This window comes from Hypanus sabinus, chromosome 3 (genome assembly GCF_030144855.1).
Source record: "Hypanus sabinus isolate sHypSab1 chromosome 3, sHypSab1.hap1, whole genome shotgun sequence".
Classification (NCBI taxonomy): domain Eukaryota; kingdom Metazoa; phylum Chordata; class Chondrichthyes; order Myliobatiformes; family Dasyatidae; genus Hypanus; species Hypanus sabinus.
Window position 1 is genome coordinate 181,225,068 of NC_082708.1, and position 24,809 is coordinate 181,249,876.

The window sequence follows — 24,809 nt, forward strand, 5'->3', positions numbered from 1 at the left end:
CCGTAATTACTACAAGAACTTTCCTCAGGTGCAATAATGTATTATTTTACCAACTCACCCAATTTGTTGCTGTAGAAAATTTGAGGATCAAGTGTTTTCAATAAATTCACAAGAATAAATACCCCTTCACTCTGAGGTCCAACAGTATGAGAGATTTACAATAGACCAAAACAAAATGAAGGTAAAAAAGCATTCAAGACAGGTCATGGAAATGATAACAGAAGCACAAATCTGGAGAAGGGTACAAGGCCATCTCAAAGGACCTGAACAAACCTCAGAGATCAGTGCAGTGAATCGTAAAAAAGTGGATAAAATATGAAACTTAGTTGCCGCAGAAGAATGACAATGCAAGAGAGGCTACGTCACTCTTAACAGTCACTCTGAATGAGCTGCAGAAGTCAGTGACTGCAACTGGAGATGAATTTCATAGCTCCACACCTTCTAAGGCCTTGCACAAAAAGGATATTTATGGAAGAGTGGCAAGGAAGAAGCTCAGACTAAAAATAAAGCATACCCATGTCCATAAAATTTTGTAAAGCATTGCTTAGAAGATACTGTAAAGATGTGGAACATTTTGTGGTCGGATGACAATAAAGTGGAAGAATGTCTCAGCCTCGACATGAAACAGTACATGTGACATAAAACTAATAAACATGGCGCATCAACCAGGTAACCCCATCCCTACTTAAAGTATGGTGTGGGTAGCATCATATTATTCAGCCGCAGTGACTGGAAATCTGGTCAGGATTGATGGGAAGGTGAATGCTGCTAAATAGAGAGAATCTGGATAAAAACCTGCTAGCCTAGAGTCTAAGAGAAGTACAGCACAGAAACAGGTGCATTGGCCCATTTACCCACCACTTATAAGGAGCGCTGTCGCAGGAATACAGCATCCATCAAGGACCCCACCATCTCGGCCATGCTCTCTTCTCATTGCTGCCATCAGGAAGGGTATATAGGAGCTTTAGATTGCAAAACACCAGGTTCAGGAACAGCTATGACCCCTCAATCATCAGGCTCTTGAACCAGAGTAAATAACTTCATCCATCTGATGCTGAACTGTTCCCCACACCTATGGACACACTTTCAAGGACTCTTCACCTCATGTTCTCAATATTTATTATTTATTTATTATTATTTAGGGGTTTTTTGGTACTTTTATAACTGACTGTCTTTTGCACACTAGTTGTTTGCCATCATAAGAATTAGGCCATTTAACCCATCGAGTCTGCTCTGCCATTTCATCATGGCTGATCCATTTTCCCTCAGCCTTCTCTTCATATCCTTTCATACACTGTCTAATCAAGAATCTATCAACCTCTGTCTTAAATGTACCAAATGACTTGGCCTCAACAACCACCTGTGCAATGAATTCTACAGTTTCACCAATCTCTGGCAAAATAAATTCCTCCTCATCTCCATTCTAAATGGACGTCCTTCTATTCTGAGGCTGTGTCCTCTGGTCTTAAACTCCACCACCATCCTCTTCACGTCCACTTTATCAAGGCCTTTCAGCATACGATAGGTTTCAATGAAATCCCCTCTCATTCTTCTGAATTCCAGGGAATACAGGCCCAGACCCATTAAACGCTCCTCATATGACAAGCCTTTCAATCCCGGAGTCATTTTTGTGTACCTTCTTTGAAGTATCTCCAATGTCAGCACATCCTTTCTTAGACAAGGGGTGCAAAACTACTCAGAATACTCCAAGTGAAGCCTCACCAATGCTTTATATAGCTTCAAAATTACATCCTTGCTTTTATATTCTAATCCTCACAAAATGTTAACATTGCATTTGCCTTCCTCACCACTGAGCAAATTAACCTTTAGGGAATCCTGCATGAGGACTCCCAAGTCCCATTGCACCTCAGATTTCTGAATTTTTCTCTCCATTTAGAAAAAAAGTCTATGATTTAATTTATGACTTCCCAACACTGTACTCCATCTGCTACTTCTTATTGTAAGTACAACGTTTGTAATCGGTCATTGCTTTACTAATGTTATGTGCACCAAGATACAGTGAAAAACATTTTTCATGCCATCTCTACAGTTCACTTCACAACACAACCACATCGAGGTAGTACAAAGAAAAAACAAGGAAGAATGGGATTAAAATTAAGGAGGGGCATGGCACAACACTTTACAGCACCAATGACCTGAGTTCATGTTCTGCTGCTATCTGCAAGGAGCCCACAAACCCTCCCACATCCCAAAGATATGGGTTAATTTACATGGGTGTAATTGGGTGGCGCAGGCTCATTGGGCGGAAAGGCCTGTAACCATGCTGTATCTCTAACTAAATAAATAAAGTTAGCAAGGCTGCAGAAAAGATTCACAAGAATGCTGCTGTTGAAAATAAGAACGAGAATCAGGATTATCATCACTGACATAGTCCATTTCTTTGTGTTCTTTTGTTTTTACTGTTAATGCTCACAAGAAAATGAATCTCAGAGTAGAATATGACATTTGTGCACATGACATTAGTAAATGAGAGTTAAGGGGCAAAAGTTTAGAGGTAACATGAGGGGGAACTTCTTTACGCAGAGAGTGGTAGCTGTGTGGAACAAGCTTCCAGTAGAAGTGGTAGAGGCAGGTTCAATATTGTCATTTAAAAGAAAATTGGATAGGTATATGGACAGGAAAGGAATGGAGGGTTATGGGCTAAGTGCAGGTAGGTGGGACTAGGTGAGAGGAAGCGTTCGGCGTGGACTGGAAGGGCCGAGATGGTCTTGTTTCTGTACTGTAATTGTTATATGGTTATATAATATGGTGACATATACGTACTTTGATAATAAAACCTACTTGGAAGTTGAAGTTGAGAGGGGTGGGGGGGAAAACTGCACAGATTGCTGAACCTGTGAGCCTGCTGAACCTACATAGAATAAGCCAGATGAGATCATGACCCACATTGACAGAGCAGAAAAGAGTAAACAGAACTGATCATGACTCCGTACTGCAGTGCAGGATGGCTGCAAGCTGATGACCCCAAGCATCTTGTTTTGCTATTTCTCATCAAAATCATTAAGAGTCTGATCTTCCTCAAAAAAAGGGCTCAGAATCCTTTACATCTGCACATAGGAGGAGGCAACAGCACACAGAACATGTTACCACTGACACTGTAGCTGAAAGGCAATCTGCATTTAGTTTTTGTCTCCAAATGGTACCTACTTTTGCCAGGGAAAAGGAAAGACTGCTCCTTAGTTTCAGCAAAAAATTGATTTCAGATTTATTTACCACATCTACGTCAAAACATACAGTGAACTGCTTCTTCTACATTAACGACCGACATACTTAATGATGTGCTGGGGAAGTATGGTAAGTGTCACCACACATTCTAGAGCCATTGTGGTATGCCCACAATGCTCAGCAGAACAAAACAAAACAGAATATACCAAGCAACAAACCTACAACAGCAAGACAAGCTCCATTCCTCTCCCCTTACCACACACACAGTCCTCTAACCCCAGGACAGTGGCCTTGGCATTGAATGTACTGTGAACTCTGCTCACAAGCATTATTCATTGACTCCATCTAAAAAATGTACATCTTGTAGAACGAATGAGCACAGGTCTTACACATAGATGAACAAGGAATAAGAACACAAAAAACGCAGCCATTAATACAACATCAATACTAATTTCTAACACAAGTGAAAATAAAAGGCAGCAAAACTAAGACACCTATAGAGACATAATACAGTGATGATGCTGGAATCTGGTGCAAAAATAAAACTGTTGGAGGAACATCAGGAATATCCGCTACTTAGCTGAAAAAATATGTGCTGATGCTGTAGAGGGTTCAAAGGAGGTTTGTGAAAATGATCCTAGAATTGAAACACTTGTCACATGAAGAACATTTGATGGCTCTGGGCCTGTATTCACTGAATTCAGAAAAATGAGGGATGACCTCATTGAAACCTATTGAATGTTGAAAGGCCTTGATAGAGTGGATGTGGAGAGCAAAGGACACAGCCTCAAAATAGAGGGGCGTCCTTTTAGAATGGAGATGAGGAAGAATTTCTTTAGCCATAGAGTGGTGAATCTGTGGAATTTATTACCACAGGTGGCTGTGGAGGACAAGTCACTGGGTATATTTAAGGCAGAGATTGATAGATTCTTAATCAGTCAGGGCATGAAGGGATATGGAGAAAAGGCAGAAGTTTGGGGCTGAGAGGGAAATGGATCAGCCATGATGAAATGGCAGAACAGACTTAATGGGCCAAATGGCCTAATTCCGTTCCTATATCCTTTGAGGAAACAAAATGTTGGTCAACATTTCAGGCTGATATTGTACTGCACAAATGAGGTTCTCAAGCCAAAACACAGTCTATCCCTCTGCCTCTACTAAATAAGGCTGGAGAGAAAGAAGGAAGAAATTTTTTAAGAATAACCAAGGTATTACTTCAATTATTTTAGAATAACATGCAAACTATTGATTTTGATTGGTCTAATTATATTTATATCACACTAAATTGGGAGAGCAAATCATGAAAATGTACTGAATTAAAATACACATCATCTTACAATTAAGAATAAAATTTTAAATGCTCAAAAACAGTTTGACTTTAATTTTTGCATTTCAAGAACAAAACCTCTAGTAGACCACTGACCTGAGTACTTTTGCCACATCCTAGCTTGCCAGACACGAGTACCATATTATTGTTGACAAGGCTTTCCATGAAGTGGTATTTGACATTCCATACTGGCAAAGTTTTTCTCCATTTTAGTAGCTCATAGTACCGAGAGGAAAAAGGGAGTCCATCGAAAGGATTGACTTCCAAATCACCACCCTCAGAACTTAGTTCCTCATCTTCATCATCACTAAACTGTGCGCAAACACCATTCAACTTCAAGGAGGAAACTGAGATGGAGTCAACAGACAGTCCACTGGCATCAGCCTCTGTGTCCATCGTGCCACTATCCACTCTGGTGAGACAGCTTTAAAATCCAAACACTGGCACCAAAGCTACATGCTGAAAAAAAATTTAAGAGATTAGAAATTAAAGACAGTCAGCAGAAGAGCTACATTATGTAATCCCACTGCAGTGGTTCATTCTGAAACATTGACAATTCATTCCCCTGCTCAGCCCAGAGTTGCTCCAAGAAATCTACAGTTAATTACAGTAGTGGCCACAAATGGACTACCACAAGAGTAATGAGCAGAAAATGTTACCAAAGTTTAAGGGGAACATGAGGGAAAACCTCTTCACACAGAGGGTCATGAAAGTGGAATGAGCTGCCAATACAAGTGGTCCATGCGAGTCAGAATCAGGATCAGGTTCATTATCACCAGCTTAGGATGCGTTCTCCAGATACCTTATGAGGTAACCATAGCCTTCAGCCAGGAGCAGATGTCATCAGGTGGTTCCCAACCTTTACAGAGTGCTTCGACTCTTAATCACGACACTCTCTAGTTGGTGAGCCGGCAGTGGTGGCCAAATCACTGCTCATCTGCTCCTAGCTTCCAGCTTCCCTTCTCTCACCTCCTCCAAATCCAACAAGAGGCTCGTTCTGCCTCTTCCCCCATCCTACGAGCTGCTTGCTTTTTGCTCCTTTCGTCCAGGCCCAGAGCTGACATCAACCGCCATGCTGATTTGGCTGGGAAACCTCTGCAGCTGATCTCCACAGGGAACCAACCATGCGTACCATCCCTTGTCTTTGCACTCCTGCACTAAACGCTGGTACTTTAAGGCCTTTCTCTGATGGGCCTCCTCCCATCCTTCCTCCCACGGCACCGTCAGCTCAACCAGAATTATTTTCCGGTTTTCAGTTGACCGCAATACAATGTCCGGGCAGAGGGTTGTGTGCACCACCTCCGGGAACTGCAGCCTCCTTCCCACATCAACCTTCATCTCCCAGGACCTGGCCATTAGCAGCAGATTTGGCTTTGGTTGTTTGGTTCCGAAAGGCCTGGCTCCCACTTTGATGATGATGGCCTTCCTCAAATCTCTGCCAGCCGTCCTCTTCTTACATCTCTCTTGCTCTAGTGTGTCAGCAAGAGCCAGCAGCACCTTATCATTTCATTTCATTTTTCAATCTTTTTATTGATTTTCAAATAAAAAATATACAAATCAGAGGAGTTTAGCAAAAAGATAATATAAAAGACATATAAACAGCAATAATAAAAACAGAAAGTATATAATGTCAAAATCAAATAAGTAAAATATTACATTGTTATATATACAATGGTCAAAAAAAAACTACAACTCCTCATAACAATCATAAAAAAAAGACTGGAAATTTTATTGATAAAGAAAAAAAACCCCACTAACTAACCTGAAACAAAAAAAAAGAAAAAGAAAAATTGGGCAGTCCAATTGAGGGTAAAATTAAGAGAGGAAAAAAAATCCTTCCAGTCATCTCTGAACCCTCACGGATAAGGATTTTCCCCAAAGAGAATAAAGAAAAATAAAAAAAAATAAATTAAATCATGTGAAAATATTGAATAAAGGGTCACCACACTTGTCCAAAATTAAAGGATGTATCAAATGTCCTGCTTCTAATTTTCTCCAAGCTTAGATATGACATAATGGAGGAGAGCCAATAAAAAACAGTGGGCAGGTTAGATTCTTTCCAGTGTAGCAAAATAGCTCTCCTGCAGCAGCACCTTATCATGGCGCCAACTATACTGTCCTTGAATTAGAGCTCTTTTACACTCGGACAGTATATGAGCCAGTGTCCCCTTCTGACCACAGAGCTTACAGTTCTGATCCTCTCTCATCCCCCACGTGTACAGATGTAACGGTGAAGGAAGGGTGTCATACACGGATCGCAAGAGGAAGGAAATACGGAAGGGCTCCAGTCTCCATATCTCTGCCCATGAGTTCTTGCGCTTGGGCAGATCCCATTTTGTCCAGGCACCCTGGGACACTTGTTCCACTGCCTTTGACATCCACTTCTCTTCCTCACGGATCCATACTTCTGCCTGTACCATGGAAGGCCACGAATGGACTACCACAAGAGTAATGAGCAGAAAATGTTACCAAAGGTGAGAAGATTAAGGGGAACATCTTCACTCAGAGGATCATGAGAATGGAATGAGCTGCCAATACAAGTCGTCCATGCGAGTTCAGAATCAGGTTTATTATCACCAGCAGGTGACGTGAAAGTTGTGAACTTAGCAGCAACAGTTCAATGCAATACATAATCTAGCAAAATAATAAAAATAATAATAAACAAACAAGTAAATCAATTATATTGAATAAATTACAAAAAATGTGCAAAAACAGAAATACTGTATATTAAAAAAAAAGCGAGGTAGCATCCAATGTCCATTCAGGAATTGGATGGCAGAGGGGAAGAAGCTGTTCCTGAATTGCTGAGTGTGTGCCTTCAGGCTTCTGCACCGACTACCTGATGGTAACAGTGAAAAAAGCATTCCCTGGGTGCTAGAGGTCCTTTAATAATGGACACTGTCTTTCTGAGACACTACTCCCTAAAGATGTCCTGGGTACTTTGTAGACTAGTGCCCAAGATAGAGCTGACTAGATTTACAACCTTCTGCAGCTTCTTTTGGTCCTGTGCAGTAGCACCCCCCCCCCCCCACCACCAGACAGTGATGCAGCCTGTTAGAATGCTCTTCATGGTACAACTATTGAAGTTCCTGAGAGTATTTGTTGACATGTCAAGTCTCTTCAAACTCCTAATAAAGTATAGCTGCTGTCTTTCTTTCTTTCTTTCTTTATAACTACATCCATATGTTGGGACCAGGTTAGATCCTCAGAGATCTTGACACTCAGGAATTTGAAGCTGCTCATGTCCACTTCTGATCCATCTATGAGGATTGGTATGTGTTCCTTCGTCTTACCCTTCCTGAAGTCCACAATCAGTTCTTTCATCTTGCTGATGTTGACTTAGTGCCAGGTTGTTGCTGCGGCACCACTCCACTAGTTGGCATATCTCACTTCTGTATGCCCTCTTGTCACCACCTGAGATTCTACCAACAATGGTTGTATCATCAGCAAATTTATAGATGGTATTTTAGCAATGTCTAGCCACACAGTCATGTGTATTCAGACAGTAGAGCAGCGGGCTAAACACACACCTGAGGTGCCCCGGTGTCGATTGTCAGCGAGGAGAATATGTTATCACCAATCTGCACAGATTGTGGTCTTTCAGTTAGGATGTCAAGGATCCAATTGCAGAGGGAGGTACAGATGCCTAGGTTCTGCAACTTCTCAATCAGGATTGTGGGAATGATGGTATTAAATGCTGAGCTATAGTTGTTGAACAGCATCCTGACGGAGGTGTTTGTGTTGTCCAGGTGGTCTAAAGCCATGTGAAGAGCCATTAAGACTGAGTCTGCCCTTGACCTATTGTGGCGATAGACAAATTGCAATGGGTCCAGGTCCTTGCTGAGGCAGGAGTTCAGTCTAGTTGTAACCAACCTCTCAAAGTATTTCATCACTATTGACGAGAGTGCTACCGGGCAATAGTCATTTCAACTCGATTTCAATGTTTAAGAGAAGTTTGGGTAGGTACATGGATAGCAGGGATATGGAGGGCTATGGTCCCAGTGCAGATGATGGGAGTGGGCAGCTTATATGGCTTTGCCATTGACTAGATGGATTGAAAGGTCTGTTTCTGTGCAGTACTCTATGACTCAATAACTCTAAGGCTTCTCTAATATTCTTGGTAGACTTTATAGATTGGATTAGCTTTCTCAGTCACATGCAGGCTAGCTTTATTAGTCACATGTACATTGAAACATAACATGAAGTGCGTTGTTTGAATTTAGAGGATTATGATGAGCAGCTCGCAAATGTCGCAATGCCTCCGGTGCCAAAATGGCTAACCCTAAACGTACGTCTTTGAAATGGGGAAAGGAAATCCACGTGATCACAGGGTAAATGCACAAACTCTTTTCAAGACAGCGGTGGTAATGGAAACCTGACCACTGGAACTGCAATAATATATATATTTCCTTCTCGTGACTGTATGTTTGTTTGCTATCTTGAATGCACTGTGTATGTTTTGCACCTTTGCCCCAGAGGAACTCTGTTTTGTTCGGCTCTATTCATGTATGGTTGAATGATAATTAAACTTGAACTTACACCAATTACTACACTACTATATTGTCCATGCAAAAACACTTCAAATACAGGAACTATCAAATTGCTTCTCACATTTAAGAATAATGAAACAATGTTCCAGAATACATTAAAATTAATTTCTGGTTTTAAAATTAAACTGGTAAAAGTTAATTTATAAAAATCCAAATGTGTCTGGTAGATGTTACAAGTCTTCATCAGGTTGACTGGAATGCAAGCTTGTATCAAATAGTGGTAAATGTGATTCTGCAGATGCTGAAAATCTTAAGCAATCCAATCAAGACTGGTATTTTTGTAGGTCCAGGATATGGAAATGTCAAATGTAGTACAATGTAATACAAACAGCCATAATCTTCAACATGTACAGTACTGTAAAGATATAGAAAGGGTGCCCAAGATTAGTGTTGCTGCCACACAAAAAAAAACAAATTTAATGATGTGTGAGTAACAATAAACATGATTCTGATACGAGTCTCTATTGTGGACTGAGAGTGGGAAGGGGTCAGGGAAAGGGAAATCATGGCTGGGAAAAGGGGAAAGGAGAGCGGAGGGAGCAGGAAACAGCAGAGAGACATTCTGTAATGATCAGTAAACAATGTTTAGAATTAAATCACCATGCCTGGTGTCTCAGGTCTGGGAGTGACTACACCAATGTCATTCCCCTCCCCTGGTACTCCTTCTCTGCCATCTGTCCCACACCCCTCCTGTGGCACTCCACCTTCACCATTTCCAACATCCTTTGCTCCCAACAGATTTACAAACTGGTTCTCCACTCCACATTGACAACTACAGTACTATGCAGAAGTCTCAGGCACCATAGCTCTTTATATGTACCCAAGATTTTTGCGCAGTACCGTAAATAATCTGGACTGTGCCTAACATCATCACAACAGAATGGATTACACTGACAACAAAACAAGGAAAGCAGCCACATCAACCTCAAGCACAACCAGGTCAGATGAAGAGTTTTGACCTGAAATTCGGACTGTTCATTTACCTCCACAGATACTGCCTGGCCAGCTGAGCTCCTCCAGCAGTTCAATTTTTTTTCCTCCATATTCTTGCTTTTGCTGTCTCCCATCTCCCCTTCCACATAAAGGCACCTCTCAGGGACAACCACATTGGAGAAGGCAAATCTATGCAGGCTGATAACCTAATAGTCCTGGGATCCAAAAGGCAACGGAGGACAAGAAAATATTCCATTTGGGCTCAGAAAGGATTTTCACTGATCCCATTAAAAGACTTGACAGGCCTGCGACAAGGAGGAACTAATTGTAAGGATACAGAATACAGTTGATTCTGGTTACTTGGTTAATCAGGGCAGCTGCTTGTTTGGGACAACTCTTAAAGAACAAAAACTAATCAAGAAAAAGCCAGGATTACCTTTATTTGGGACACTATGCTACTTAATTGGGACAGGAGACTTTTGCCCAATAGTTTCTTACCAGCATCAGTCACATGAACTTGTATGGCCATTGGACACTACACTGTTCTTTGATCACGCAGCTTTTAAAATAGCAACAGTTGCATGCGTTTCTGTTTAAAAAGCGGTTACTTTTGTCACTGATAGTTGGTGAGATATAAGCAATAAGATAATTTAGAATTGTCTTGCACAGTGTGGTTTCAAGCAATCAGGCCTGCAGACAACAGAAATGGTCAGGAGTGAAAATGAAACGATTTCACTACTTCAAGTTAGAAACAATGAAGAGTTTGAAAGTATCAACAATCATCTTGATTGTTATAATGAAAATTAGGATTTGAAGAATGCAATCATCAAAAGTATTGTACAAAGGCAGTCAATTATCTGCACTAGGTGTCTATGCTAATTTTGTTCATTTACAATCAACCCAAAAAACAGTTGCAGTCAACCCAAATTCTGCTCCAATATCTTATGGTCCATCATGGCAGTATGTTGGTTGTCCATCACATCTGACGATGACAGTGAAACCTGTGTGGGAGAGTTTTTAAAGTGGAAGAGCTGTTGCACTGGATCAGTTCCACTCACTCAACCTCGGAAGTCCAGGTCCAGTAATAAGAACAGTCATCACAAGCAGGGATCTTCTTTTGTTGCAGTGGATTACCATGACTTCTTCTGTGCCGTCACATGCCCTTTGCTCTCCGGGAAACACTGCAGAACCACCTTCTTCGCCATTTGATCTCACTGTTCTTTCAACTTCCCAGTCCACCGAAGCTGACTTCACTTGCAAGAAACAGGCATGTTCGCATTTCACCAGGGTATGAGACCTACCGGCTACCCTCGCCTGCCTGAGCCCATCTGTCAAAGTGGTATGGCCGCTGTTGGAGCCACAGGTGAGAGCTGAGTGCCCAGTGGGGACTGAAGGTGACTGAGAATGACCATGGCAAGCCCCTTCACCAGATGTTACTCCAACCTGGACAACCAATACAAGGCAGTGTGCACCAGCTGAATTCCTCCAACAACAATTATTAGAAACTAATACATAATTTTATAGTATTGTAATAGCATTCATCGTATCCCAAATTCGTGTTTCATTTAAAAACATGAACTTACTATTCAGTTAAACAGTAGTTGGCTTTTTTATTCCTTTTTAACTACTTTCATGAAACTTTGGCTAGTTGGGGCAGCCTAAATTAAAAATAAATGTACTGATCCTGATGTGTCGGACTTAACAGGAATTCACTGTACCGATAATGGTAGCCTATTGAAGACAAATGTTTTGTCAACAAATGCTAATTACTGTAATAATTCAGGAACATTATACCTTGAAAGCAGGATCCTGCAGTATTATTGGAACCATTAATAATTATTATCCATAATTATAAAGGTAATTGGGGGAGAGGGAGGGGGCAAGCAAGTGCTAAAAAAAATGGGATAAAAATCTGGAGCAAATATCTTTCTTACTTTATTTAAAACAAAAGCTGTATCAAGAGAAGAACTTATATAGTACCCACAACAAAAACTGAACATAAAGCAAACACTTCTTCACTTTTCCTGTATACCATCTTCCAAGCTGAAAGTAAATTATCAAAATACATATATGTCATCATATACTACCCTGAGATTCATTTTCTTACAGCCATTCACAGCAAATACAAACACACAATAGAATCAGTGAAATTCTGCACACAAAGATAGACTAACAACCAATGTGCAAACGACAACAAATTGTTCCAAAACAAAACAAAATGATAAACAAGTAATAAATATTGAGAACACGAGTTGTAGAGTTCTTGAAAGTGAATGCATAAGTTGTGGAATGAGTTCAGTATTGGGGTGAGTGAAGTTATCCACTCTAGTTTGACATAATATTCGGCAGTGAAGAGATATACCAGGGAACACACACGAAATGCTGGTGGAACACAGCAGGCCAGGCAGCACCTATAAGGAGAAGCACTGTCGACGTTTCGGGCCAAGACCCTTCGTCAGGAGTCAACAATGCTTCTTATAGATGCTGCCTGGCCTGCTGTGTTCCACCAGCATTTTGTGTGTGTTGCTTGAATATCCAGCATCTGTAGATTTCCTCGTGTTTGCTCCTTAGATATACCAGGGAGTATTTTTATATGCCACTAAGGAGTAAGAGACGCATTCCTGGGAGCAGAGGGGGTGGGGAGGGTGGGTATATGTACCAATTATTTTGTGCCCATGAGTAGATGTCCCATTTCCCATCTATTTTCCCGAGTGTGATGTGCCCGATGCATTACTGTGGATAGTACTAAATGATGGAATTACCACCAGTCCCCATGAATGCCTCTTTGCTCCAATCAAAAACAACCCAAGGAAACTAGCTGAGAACAATTGTTGAGGTCAGACTAGTGCAAACATATAAAACAGATCCATTTCAGCAGAAGCAAACTTAAAACATCATAAACAGAGGAGATCCGGCAGATGCTAGAAATCCAGATTAACACACATTAAGTGTAGGAGGAACTCAGCAAGCCAGGCAACAGGTACTGCTAACAGTCAACGTTTCAGGCCAAGTCTTGAAAGGAAGGTGGAAGAAGCCAGGATAAAAAGGTGCGGGAGAGGAAAGAGTACAAGTTCCTTAAGCTTAAGAGCCATCATTCTTCATAACCTTCCCTTAAAAGGGCTTGGATGCTTTTTTTAAATTTTCAAGGGCAGGTGTGATTGCAATGAAGGACTCAAGCTATGCAGAGAACAATCCCACCAACAGCCCACAGAACAAAAGCACAGAAAATTGGACAGCAATGTGATGGGACCAGACTCACTATCTGCAGTGCACTCCCATACTTAACTCAGAGTCAAATAATTAGACATGCCTTACTTGTGAAATGGGGCAAATGAGGCACAAGTAGGCTTCAGGCAGCATACCACCCAAGAAGCACCCCTGAAATATCCTCTAAACACCCTGATGGCTCAATCAGAGATGAGAGCACAAAATGGGCTATTCACTGTGATAAGTATCAACTGCTTCAGGTTTCAGGTTCATTTATCACCTGTACATCAAAACATACAGTGAAATGCATCGTTTGCCTTAACAACCAACACACCTGAGGATGTGCTGGGGGCAGCCCACAAGTATTGCCACATAGTCTGGTGACAACATAGCATGCTCACCATGTTCAGCAGGACAACAGCAACAAAACATGTCCCTTTTCTCCCTCCCACTTACACACACATACACACAACCCTCAGACAGACTGCCTCCAACCCCATCCAACTGCTACTGGAGATCCATCAACTTGATCAAAGGTGTCTTTTAATCCAGCTCGAGGCTCGTGATCTTCTGGCATCAGTTGTCATTCATGACCAAGATCTGTAAACCTGAACACTCAAAAGTTCCACACAATGAGGGTCAAGATGAACTTTTCTCTGGGGAAGGGCAGTAGCCCAAGTAACACCTGTCATTCCATATTAAGTAACTGGACTCTGGTGTATAAATGGTATATAATTTCATGCTAGCATAAGCAATTGGAATAATGATTTGTGGTATTGTGTATGTAGCGCACTGGTTAGCGTAATGCTGTACAGTAAAGGCAAGCTGTAATCAATTCCCACCACTGCCTGTAAAGGTTAAATCAGGGGATTGCTTGTCAGTGTGGCTCGAAGGGCCTACTCTGCACTATATCTCAATAAATAAATACATCCATCTCCAGTATATCTATATATGCAGTACACGGGCGGCACAGTAGTGTAGCAGTTAGCATAACACTATTCTAATACCATCATCCCCTCATAACTAATCAATTAGCTTCAAGGTCTTGGCCTCAATACCTCCTTTTCCAACTAAATCTTCAATTTCCTCACTTGCAGACCCCAATCAGTTCGAATGGGCAACATCTCCTCCACAATCTTCACCAGCACAGGTGCACCACAAAACTGTGTGCTTAGCCCCTTGCTCTACTCACTTTACACTCATGACCATGTGACTAAGGACAACTCAAATATCATATTAAAGTCTGCTGACGACATCACTGTCATAGGCCAAATCAAAGGTGGTGACAAATCAGCATACAGAAAGGAGATTGAAAATCTGGCTGTGTGGTACCATAACAACAACAACCTCTTACTCAAGCAACCCACACAAAATGTTGGAGGAACTCAGTTGGCCAAGCAATATCTATGGAAAAGAGTAAACAGCCAATATTTTGGGACCTGATGAAGGGTCTCAGCCCAAAACATCAACTGTTTACTCCTTTCCATAGATACTGCCTGGCCAGCTGAGTTCAAGCATTTTATGTGCCCTGCTGAAGGGTCTCAGCTAATCAACTGTTTCCATAGATGCTGCCTGGCCTCCAACATATCATGTGTGTTGCTTGAATTTCCAGCATCTGCAGATTATTGTCTTCAGGAGGAGGAACCCAGAGCCAGTCCTCATTGGGAGGATCAGCAACTTTAAATTCTTCAATGTTATTATTTCGAAGGACCTCTCCTGGGCCCAGCACACAAGTGCAATAATGTAGAAAGGACAGCAGAGCCTCTACTGCTTAGGAGTTTGAGAAGTTTTGGCATGAGATCTAAAACTGACAAACTTCTATAAGTGTGTACTAGAGAGTGTATTGACTAGCTTCATCGCAGCCTGGTGTGAACACCTCAGTGCCCTTGAATGGAAAATCCTACAAAAAGTAGTGGGTATGGCCCATTCTGTCACAGGAAAAACCATCCCACCATTGAGCACACCTACATGAAGCACTGTCACAGTAAAGCAGCATCCATCATCAGGATAATAAACCTGATACTGAGGGGCCCCCAACACCCAAGTCATGCTGTCTTCTCACTGCTGCCATCAGGAAGGTGGTACAGGAGCCTCAGGACACACACCACTAAGTTCAGAAACAGTTATTACCCCTCAACGTGAGGCTCTTGAACCAAAGGGAATAACTTCACGCAATTTTACTTGCCCCATTATTTAAATGCTCTCACAACCTAGGAATTCACCTTCAAGGACTCTTCATTTCATGTTCTCAATATTGGTTGCGTATTTATTTATTATTACTTTCTTTTCATATTTGCAGTTTGCCGTCTTTTGCACACTAGTAGAATGCCCAAGTTGGTGTGGTTTTTCATTGATTCCATTATGGTTATTGTTCTACGATGGACTTATTGAGTATGCCCACAAGAAAATTAATCTCAGGGTAGTATATGGCAACATATATATAACCTGTTAATGAAATTCACTTTGGGCTCGATTCCAATGCTGTCTGTAAGGAGTTTGTACATTCTCCCTGTGACTATGTGGGCTTCCTCCGAGTGTTCTGCTTTCCTCCCACATTTCAAAGATTTACAAGTTAGTAGGTTATTTGGTCACATGGGCATAATTGAGTTGTTCTCTGACCTTGACAATCCATTTGCAAATGTTCCATCACCATACAAGGAGACACCATCAGTGCACTGCTGCCTTGTGATGCGTCCTCCAAATTCTTGCCATTTACATTCTTATCAATCAGTTGATTGGTCGTCATTACAGGAACTCAGTTGTGATGTTGATGTTCATGGATCCTTGTGGATAGTTCTGTCCACCTAAAGAACATACCAAGCTAATGGACAAAACTAGTGTGGTCTACAAAATACAATGCAGGGACTGGGAGAAAACCATCCGCGAGGATTCATGAACATCAACTGGCTGTTAAGTGGCATGACCAACTCCCCCTAGTCTCTATCCCTGAAAATCGAGAGGGACACAAACTCGACTCGTCAGTGGAAGTCATGGCACAGCAACCACATCGCATGCAAGAAAATTCCTAGAAGTTTTTCACAAACAATTCTATAGACAGACATATAGACCTTGATCCTATTTATAAGGTAACGTGGGCAAAATTTCAAACAATGCACAGAATATGCCACACAACCAATCAGCAACAAGACCCCCCTCCCTACATTACAATTGAGTTTCCGTAATGACAACTAATCTACTGATTGATAAGTATATAAAGGCCAAGCATTTGGAGGACACACAAGTGAACAGCTCACTTATGATGGCTCCTCATATGGTGACGAAACGTTTGCTAATGTATTGCCAAAATCAGAGAATGATGTTTCGTTTAGCTGTACACGTGTATGGTTGAATGACAATAAACTTGAATTTGAGCTTGGAAGTTCAAAATAAGTTCTGCACTATTAAATTACCAGCTGTCATGCAGCTTGTTTCAGCCATACTATTACCAAATTACTTAGATAGGCAAGATAATAATAAAAAAAACATTGGGCTAATTTTAAACCTCACAGAGAACACTAACCAGGCAACTAGGTCAGCAAAATCTTTGTCAAGTTATTTTTGTCATAGGCAAAAAATTGTTCTATTTATTGTGCATGCTTGACCTATAAAAGAAGATAAGTTTATATATAAGTTAAAATAAGTTTAACTTATATTATCAACATTTTAAAATCAAAAATATATACCTTTAAATTTGGAATAAAAAACTTTAAAGTATATAAACTTTGTTTATAAAATATAAAAATCTATTAAAGTTTAATTTCATAAACTTCATAGCTTTATTAGCTTATTTTTATACAGAAATAAAGACGGTATTCACAACCAATACATGAACACAGCTCACAAATTTATCTCAAATAAATCAGTATAACTATGACTGCCCACGAAGCCCAAGATCACATTGCAGTCAACTTCAAATGAGATTTGTAAAGGAAGAAGCTTAATACAAATATTACAAACCCACATCTATATTCATCTTAACTGGCACTATTATTTTGATAAAGAATAATTCATGCAGCAACATTAAGAGTATATCTAATGGATTTCTTTTAAACCCAAAACTTAATTGTATAAACCACTGCCTTGTTTTAAGGCAATTTTGGTTTTAATCAACAAAAACAACAAAATCACAAAAAATGTTTTCCCTTGATAAAACTTAATTTTTGCAACAAATACTAACTACAAAATATTTACTTCTTTAAAACCTGTTTTGCTTCAGAATACAGAGTCGTGCAGTAGTGAGATGTATCACCTGGTTGAGTCAAGTCACAGAAACAGCTGTGCACTCAGCGTCAGTAAGAACGAAGAACTGATTGTGTACTTCAGAAGTGGTGGGACGAGTGAACACACACCAGTCCTCAGAGGGATCAGAGGAGAGATGAATGGCAATTTCAAGTTCCTGGGTGTCAACAGCTCTGAGGATTTATCCTGGACCCAACATACCGAGACATCACAGCATCCATATTTCATTAGGAGTTTGAGGAGATTTGGTATGTCACCAAAGATTTTCTACAGATGTAGCATGGACAGCATTTTAACTGGCTGCATCACTGTTTGATATTGGGGAGAGCCACTGCACAGGTTTGAAAGAAGCTGCAGAAAGTTGTAAACTCAGTTAGTTCCATCATGGGCATTAGCTTCCCCAGAATCCAGGATATCTCAAGAAGTGATGCCTCAAAAAGGCGGCATCCATCATTAAGCATCCACCTCCACAATACCCCCCCCACCCCAGCCATTCATCCAGGACGTGCCCTCTTTTCATTGCTACCCTGAAGGAAGGGGTGCAGGAGCCTGAAAACACACATTCAACATTTCAGGAACAGCTTCTTCCCCTCTACCATCAGATTTCTGAACAGACACTGAACCCACGAACACTACTTCACTTTTTTTTTGCACTACTTATTTAACTGTTTACTTTAATTCAGGTTTTATTATTATGTATTCACATAAATTTCACAACATGTGCCAGTGATATTAAAACTTGATTCTGATTCTAAGATGATACAACATGGGTCTTCAGCCCAACACCTTGCAGACTCCAAACTATCCATCTACATGAATCTGACATGAATCCAATTTTATTTTTAGTTCTTCACATATTCGTCCCCCTCCCCACGCAGGTTCTACCATTTACCTCCAAACTCCAGAAATAACAACCGATAAAATGTCAAGCCTTTGTCACTACACACTATACTTCAATTTCTTCTCACTTTGTATACCCACATATTTCCAGGGTCACTACGCCATACAAATCGATAAATATAGTGACTACTTAAAGATCGTATACAATCTGCCATAATCTTCTATTCATGGCAATGATTCAGGAACAGCTTCTTCCCTTCAGCCATCAGATTTCTGAATGGACAATGAACCCATCAACAATACCTCAGTATTTCTTTGCTCTCTTTTTGCTTGTGTTCCTATATAGTTTTTATTATGTATTGCACTGTACTGCTACCACAAAACCACATACTTCAGGACATATGGTACTGATATTAAACCTGATTCTTACCATTTTGAAGCAAATATTTTACACCATTTTAACCCCAAGAAGCTTCACATCGTCCAAATGTAACTAAATGATTGCCAAGAATTAAGAAAAATATTCTTGGCAGAAGAGTGGGTGAAATGAAGCAAATAGGAACAACTTTGCAACACCATCATACTACGGTGAGAGGGAGCTTACAAAGAGTTTTATGGCATTGTAACATACACTGGTCTGCCTAATCTTTGGTTGCTACTGGGCAAAGAAGTACTGAACAGTGTGTTTCTTCTGAAGAACTCTTTGACATGTGTCCTTAAAAAGTAACACAAAACAGCCACAAGGTCAAAAGCACTCAGAAACAACTCTATTGTCATATAGTCAATGGTCACTTTATTAGGTACCTCCTGTATCTAAATGTGGTTGTTGAGTGTAGTTTCATGGTCTTCTGCCACTGCAGCCCATCCACTTCAACGTTCAATATGTGTATTCAGATTCAGAGATGCTCTTCTGCACACCGGTGTTATAATGTGTGATCAACTGAGTTACTGTCACCTTCCTGTCAACATGAACACGTCTGACCATTCTTCTCTGACCTTTCTCATTAACAGGACATTTTCTCCTACAGAACTACTGCTCACTGGATGTCTTTTTTTGTTTTTCACATCATTCTCTGCAAACTCTAAAGGCGTGTGTGTAAAAATATCAGATCAACAGTTTCTGAGATACTCAAACTACCCTGTCTGGCACCAACAATCATTCCACAGTCAAAGTCACTTAGAGCACCTTTCTTCCCCATTCTGATGCTTAATTTGAAAAGCAACTGAACCTCTTGACCGTGTCTGCATACTTTTATGCATTGAGTTACAGCCACATGATTGGCTGATTAGATACTCGAGTTAACAAACAGGTGTACAGATGTACCTAATAATGTGGCTACTGAGTGTAAGATTGTATAATAGGTTTATCCACATCTTGCTCATCTTTGAATATTAAGGAGTGATTCAATTTTGTTACCAATCAGAAAACAAACTATATATAAATCATAAACACAAGAGATTCTGCAGATACTGGAAATCCAGAGCAAGAAACACACACAATGCTGGAGGAACTCAGCAGATCAGGTCACATCTAAGAAAAGGAATAAACAATCAAAGTTTCGGACCAAGACCCTTCTTCAAGACTCTTAATAGGCCACCAGTTACAAGCCTTGTTGGGTTTCCTCTTTGCAATGAATGTCTGCGCTACCAGCAGCAAGATTTCTGTCTGCTAGTGAAATTTATAGTTGAGCTTGGACTCTACTTCCTAAAATTATCTCAAAAGATCTCAAAGCCAAGTGGAAAATTAGCAATGCAACTCATACCAGAGCAATGGATGAGATCAGGATGAGTACATTGCTGTTCATGGGAATCTGCTGTGAACAAATTGGCTACTGCTTTTTCTGCAGCAGAAACCACACTTTAAAAGAGGTTCAGAGGTAAGAACAGCAGGTACCTGGAATGCATTGCCTGAGTTGGTGGTAGAGGCAGGAACATGAGGGGCATTTTAAAGAGATGCTTAGGTAGGCACATAAATGTGAGGAAAATGTAAGGATATGGACATCTTATATGCAGAAGGGATCAGCTTAGTTGGTCATCTGGTTACAAATTTATTTGCTTCAGCACCACAATGTCAACCGAAGGGCCTGTCCCTGTGCTGTAATGCTACATGTTCTAAGCATTTAAATTGCTTCGTGATAAAAAGCAATACAATCTGCAAATGTCACCAAATCAATTTCTTACAGAAACTCTAACATACAAAATTATGAGGAGTATGGATAGGGTATGTGGAAGAAGGACTTTTCCCACTGAGGCTGGATGGCACTACAACCAGAGGTCATGGGTCAAGGGTGAAAGGTGAAAAGTTTAAGCAGAACATGAGGGGAAACCTTCTTCAAAAGAGAGTTGTGAGAGTGTGTAATGAGCTGCCAGTGCAAGTGTGCATGCGGGCCCGATTTCAACATTTAAGAGAAGTTTGGATAGGTACATGGATGGTAGGGGTATGAAGAGCTTTGATCCCAGTGCAGGTGGAAGACAGTAGGTAGATTAAATGGTTTTGGCATGGACTAGATGGGCCAAAGGGCCTGTTTCTGTGCTGTACTTTTCCATGACTTGATATTATAGATCTTTTCTTCGCTGTATACTGCATATAAGGTGTCACCACGGATACACCAAAAGAGGTGGAAGTCGCTACTTCCCTCCGCTACCCTGCAGGTCACCACTGGGCAAAGTGTAACACCTGCTTAGCCCCACACCTTCCCCAGCACCCCCTCTCCGCCCACGATCGGGGTCATGTGAGGCCATGGGAGCAGATGGTGCAGATCACAAATCCTGGTTGCATGATCATTTGCGTCAGGCAGACAATCTCTGAGGAGTACTGATGACTGAAGTTACTAAGCTTGTCAAGGCACTGCCCAGAAGGCAGTAAGGCCAAACCACTTCTGTGGAAAAATGTGCCAAGGACCACGACTGCCCACTTGACATGACACATCACATAACCAACAAATGATACTACAATTAATGGATTTTACGACAGATTTTTATTAAGTTGAAAATAAAGACCAGAAAGCTTCTTCAATGACCTAGCATAAAGCTAAAATGGAATGTCTGGTACATAAAATATTAAATTCTTCTCTCCTTCAATGGATGCTTCCTGACCAGAGGGCTATTTCCAGCTTTCTCCATTTTTGTTTCAGATTACCGACATCTGCAGCTTTTACTAGACTCCCAAGTTGATATGTTAAATAATTACCAAAAGGGCAAAGTGGGAGTGGATGGTAAGGAAGGATGAGGTTCATTAAACAAACACAGGATTTGAATGTGTTGAGTATAAAGGCATTTTTTCTTGTTATTTTTAAGTTTTGTTTTATTACTGTCACATGTACCAAGACACAGTGAAAAGCTTGCCTTACATTCAGTTCATACGGATCAATTCATTGCACAGTGCATTGAGCTAGAATACAGTAAAACAATAAGAATGTTGAATAAAGTGTAAAAGCTACCAAAACGTACAGTGCAAGTAAACAATAAAGAGCAAGATTATAACATCAAGCGATTGTTACTGAACACAATAATAACAAAATAAATATAAATACATACATTAGCTCATATACAAGGACTGACTCGATATAAAGTGATGCTAGGGCCAGGGGTTCCCAATCCTTCGGTCAATGGTAGGGGGTCCATGGCACAAAAAAGGTTGGCAACTACTGTGCTAGGTACAGGAGTGTCTGTACATAAAGTGAAATGATGGAGTAGCAGTGGTTGAGGGTGTGGAATTGTGGGTTTGTCGGTGCAGGTGTTGATCAGTCTTACTGAAAAGTAACTTTTTTTTTTGAGTCTGGTGGTCCAAGCATGGGTGCCAAGTAGTTTGGGAGTAGACAAATAATCCATGAGCAGGGTGTATGGGATCCTTCATGTTATTGGCCCTTTTCCTGCACCTTTCTGTACGTTAGTCCTAGGTGGCAGTTAGGCTGGAGCCAGTGATGCATTGGGCAGTTTTGACCACCCACTGAAGAGACTTCCTGACCACCACAGTGCAGTTTCCATACCATGCTGTGATGAATTGTTGTGATGCTCTCTACTGCATACCTGTAAAATGACATTGTATTGCCACACTTGGAATATTGTAATAGTTCAGTCCAGAGGAGGTTCACAAAGATGATACTGGGAATGAAGGGATTTAAAAATGAGGAGCTTTTGGCAGCTTTGAGCCTGTACTCACTTGAATTTAGAAGAATGCAGGGGGACCTCATTGAAACCCGCCGAATGTCGAAAGGACTAGATAAGGTAGATTGAGAGAGATGTTTCCTATGGTGGGGGCATACAGAACTAGAGGGCACAGCCTCAAAATTGAGGGATGACCTTTTAGAATGGAGGTAAGAAGGAATACTTTTAGCCAGAGTGGTGAATCTGTGGAATGCTCTGCAACTGACTGTGTTGGAGGCCAAGTCCATGGGTATATTTAAGATGGAAGCTGATAGTTTCTTAATCAGTCAGGACATCAATGGATATGGCGAGAAGGCACATGTACAGAATTGAGTAGGATCCAGGATCAGCCGTAACGAAAAGGCAAAGTGAATTTTGCACCTATGTCTTACGTGCATAGGCCAGCTCTCTTCAGCCTCCTCAGAAAGTAGAGGTGTTGGTGAGCCGACAGTGTAGAAGTTGTTCTGGAACCATGAGAGGTTGTACGAAATGAGCGCTCTGAGGAATATGAAACTGCTCAAAGTTTCCACTGCTGTGCCACTAATGTAAAGAGGGCTGTGAGTGGGGCAAGTTCTTCTGAAGTCAATGATCATCTCCTTTATCTTATAGATGACAAGATATCCAACTGGAATAGAAGCTCTCCCTGAGCCTCGTGGTACATAGATTCAGGCATTTGCTTCTTCTGCCCAATGGGAGAGAGAAGACAGAATGTTAGGGACGAGTAGGGTCTTTGATTGTGTTGGCGGCTTTGCCAAGGCAGCAAAGCATAGACAGAGTCGAATAAAGGGGAAGCTGGTTCCTGTTGTGTCCAAACTCTCTGTAGTTTCTTGCAGAGCAGTTGCCAAACCAAGCCATCATGCTTCCAGAGAGAATTCTTTCTACGGTGCGGCATCAGTAAAGATTGCTTCTGCCCTGCTGTTATCAGATTAGTAAATGGTTTCCTCGTTCAATAGAATCTTGACTTCACCAACCATGTACCTAGTTATGACCTTACACCTTACTGTCTACCTGCACTGCACTTTCCCTGTAGTACTTTATTCCACATTGTGGTTGCTTTACCTTGTTCTACCTCAATACATGGTATAATCATTTGATCTGCATAAACTGCATGCAAGACAAGCTTTCCAATGCATCATGGTGCATATAATAATAAACCAATTCTTTTCCACCTTTGAAACTTACTTATCAGTGATCAAGTATTATACTTTGTGCACACAATGACCAAATTTAAAGAGGATCTTCACAAGTCTGAATTCACACACAACCTGCACCTCACGGGAGGCCATTGGGCCCATCAATACATCACAGAAGCAGACTGCAGGAGCTCATTTGGCCCATCAATACATGATGGAGATAGATTGCGCAGGAGGCCATTGGGTCCATAAGTATGATAGATACTGAGATTGGTGGCTATTGGGCCATCGATGCATCACAGAAACTAACAATACAGGAGACCATTGGGCCCATCGCACTAATGCTAATCAAGATACAATCCAATGCCGAACCATATGATTCATTAGACAATAAACGAAATATCGAAAACAAAACGTAAGCCAACCCACCCTGGCACAGACTCACCTGCAGCACTGCTGGGGCTTGGAGTATTCTTCTCACCCTCTCCACCTGATGCCTGGGAGGCAGAATCTAGCTCCTTCACACTTTATAAAGATTATTATACAGTACAATTATTCACGAACTCCCCCCTTCACTTCCTCACCTGCAGACTTTAAACTGACCCCGCCCAATTCAGCGCCGACTACTTCTCTCCTGTTTCGAATTAAATCCAGAGAGTGATGACAATAACTATCAACAGTTAACAATATTTGGTATTTTCGGTCATCCCACCCTCCCCACGACGCGCCCTGCAAGATCCTCCGTCTCCCGCTATTGTCTTTCACTTGGTTATCTTTTTCCCCTCTTCTTCGTGCCGCTTGACTTTCATTGACATATTTTAAAGGGTTAATTGGCCTTTTCCCCTCTCTATCCGTGTTTGAACTTGGCCCTGAAACCTGGAGCCGCGACCCCGAACGGCGGCGCCATGTTGATCCGCGGCGGCTGCAATTAAAGGGCGAGTCTCAATGGGCGGGGCTTAACACACAGCCGTCTGCCGACAGGAGATTTCCTTAAAGGAGAAGGGGACAATCGAGGATTGATACAGGTGGACGCCGGAACAACGCAAAAAGCGCTAGACTCTAAAAACAGCTGATTTCCCCTTGATTTCTCCCGTTGCTCCCATCCGTGCTGCTTTCCAGTGTTCACTTGAAGACCCTCGTCTGAGAACTGCTGGGGGCATGAACTCAGGGACCTGGGTTATATTATTTTTTTTGTGCCTGTATGTTTCCTGCTATCTTACATGTGCTATGTTTGCATTGTGCTGAGTC

The 24,809-nt window shown here is 41.3% G+C and overlaps 1 protein-coding gene across 1 annotated transcript in view; it reads right to left on the bottom strand.

Annotated features, from left to right (window-relative positions):
* LOC132391939 (putative pre-mRNA-splicing factor ATP-dependent RNA helicase DHX32) overlaps positions 1 to 24,479 on the bottom strand; it is a 147,065-nt gene extending 122,586 nt beyond the window's left edge. Inside the window, exons 1-2 of the mRNA XM_059965743.1 lie at positions 24,007 to 24,479; positions 4,610 to 4,972 (exon numbers count right to left, since the gene is read on the bottom strand). Of these exons, the coding sequence (XP_059821726.1) occupies positions 4,610 to 4,909 (300 nt within the window). The 5' untranslated portion in view covers positions 4,910 to 4,972; positions 24,007 to 24,479. The remainder of the gene's footprint in view (positions 1 to 4,609; positions 4,973 to 24,006) is intronic.
* Positions 24,480 to 24,809: the final 330 nt, after the last annotated feature.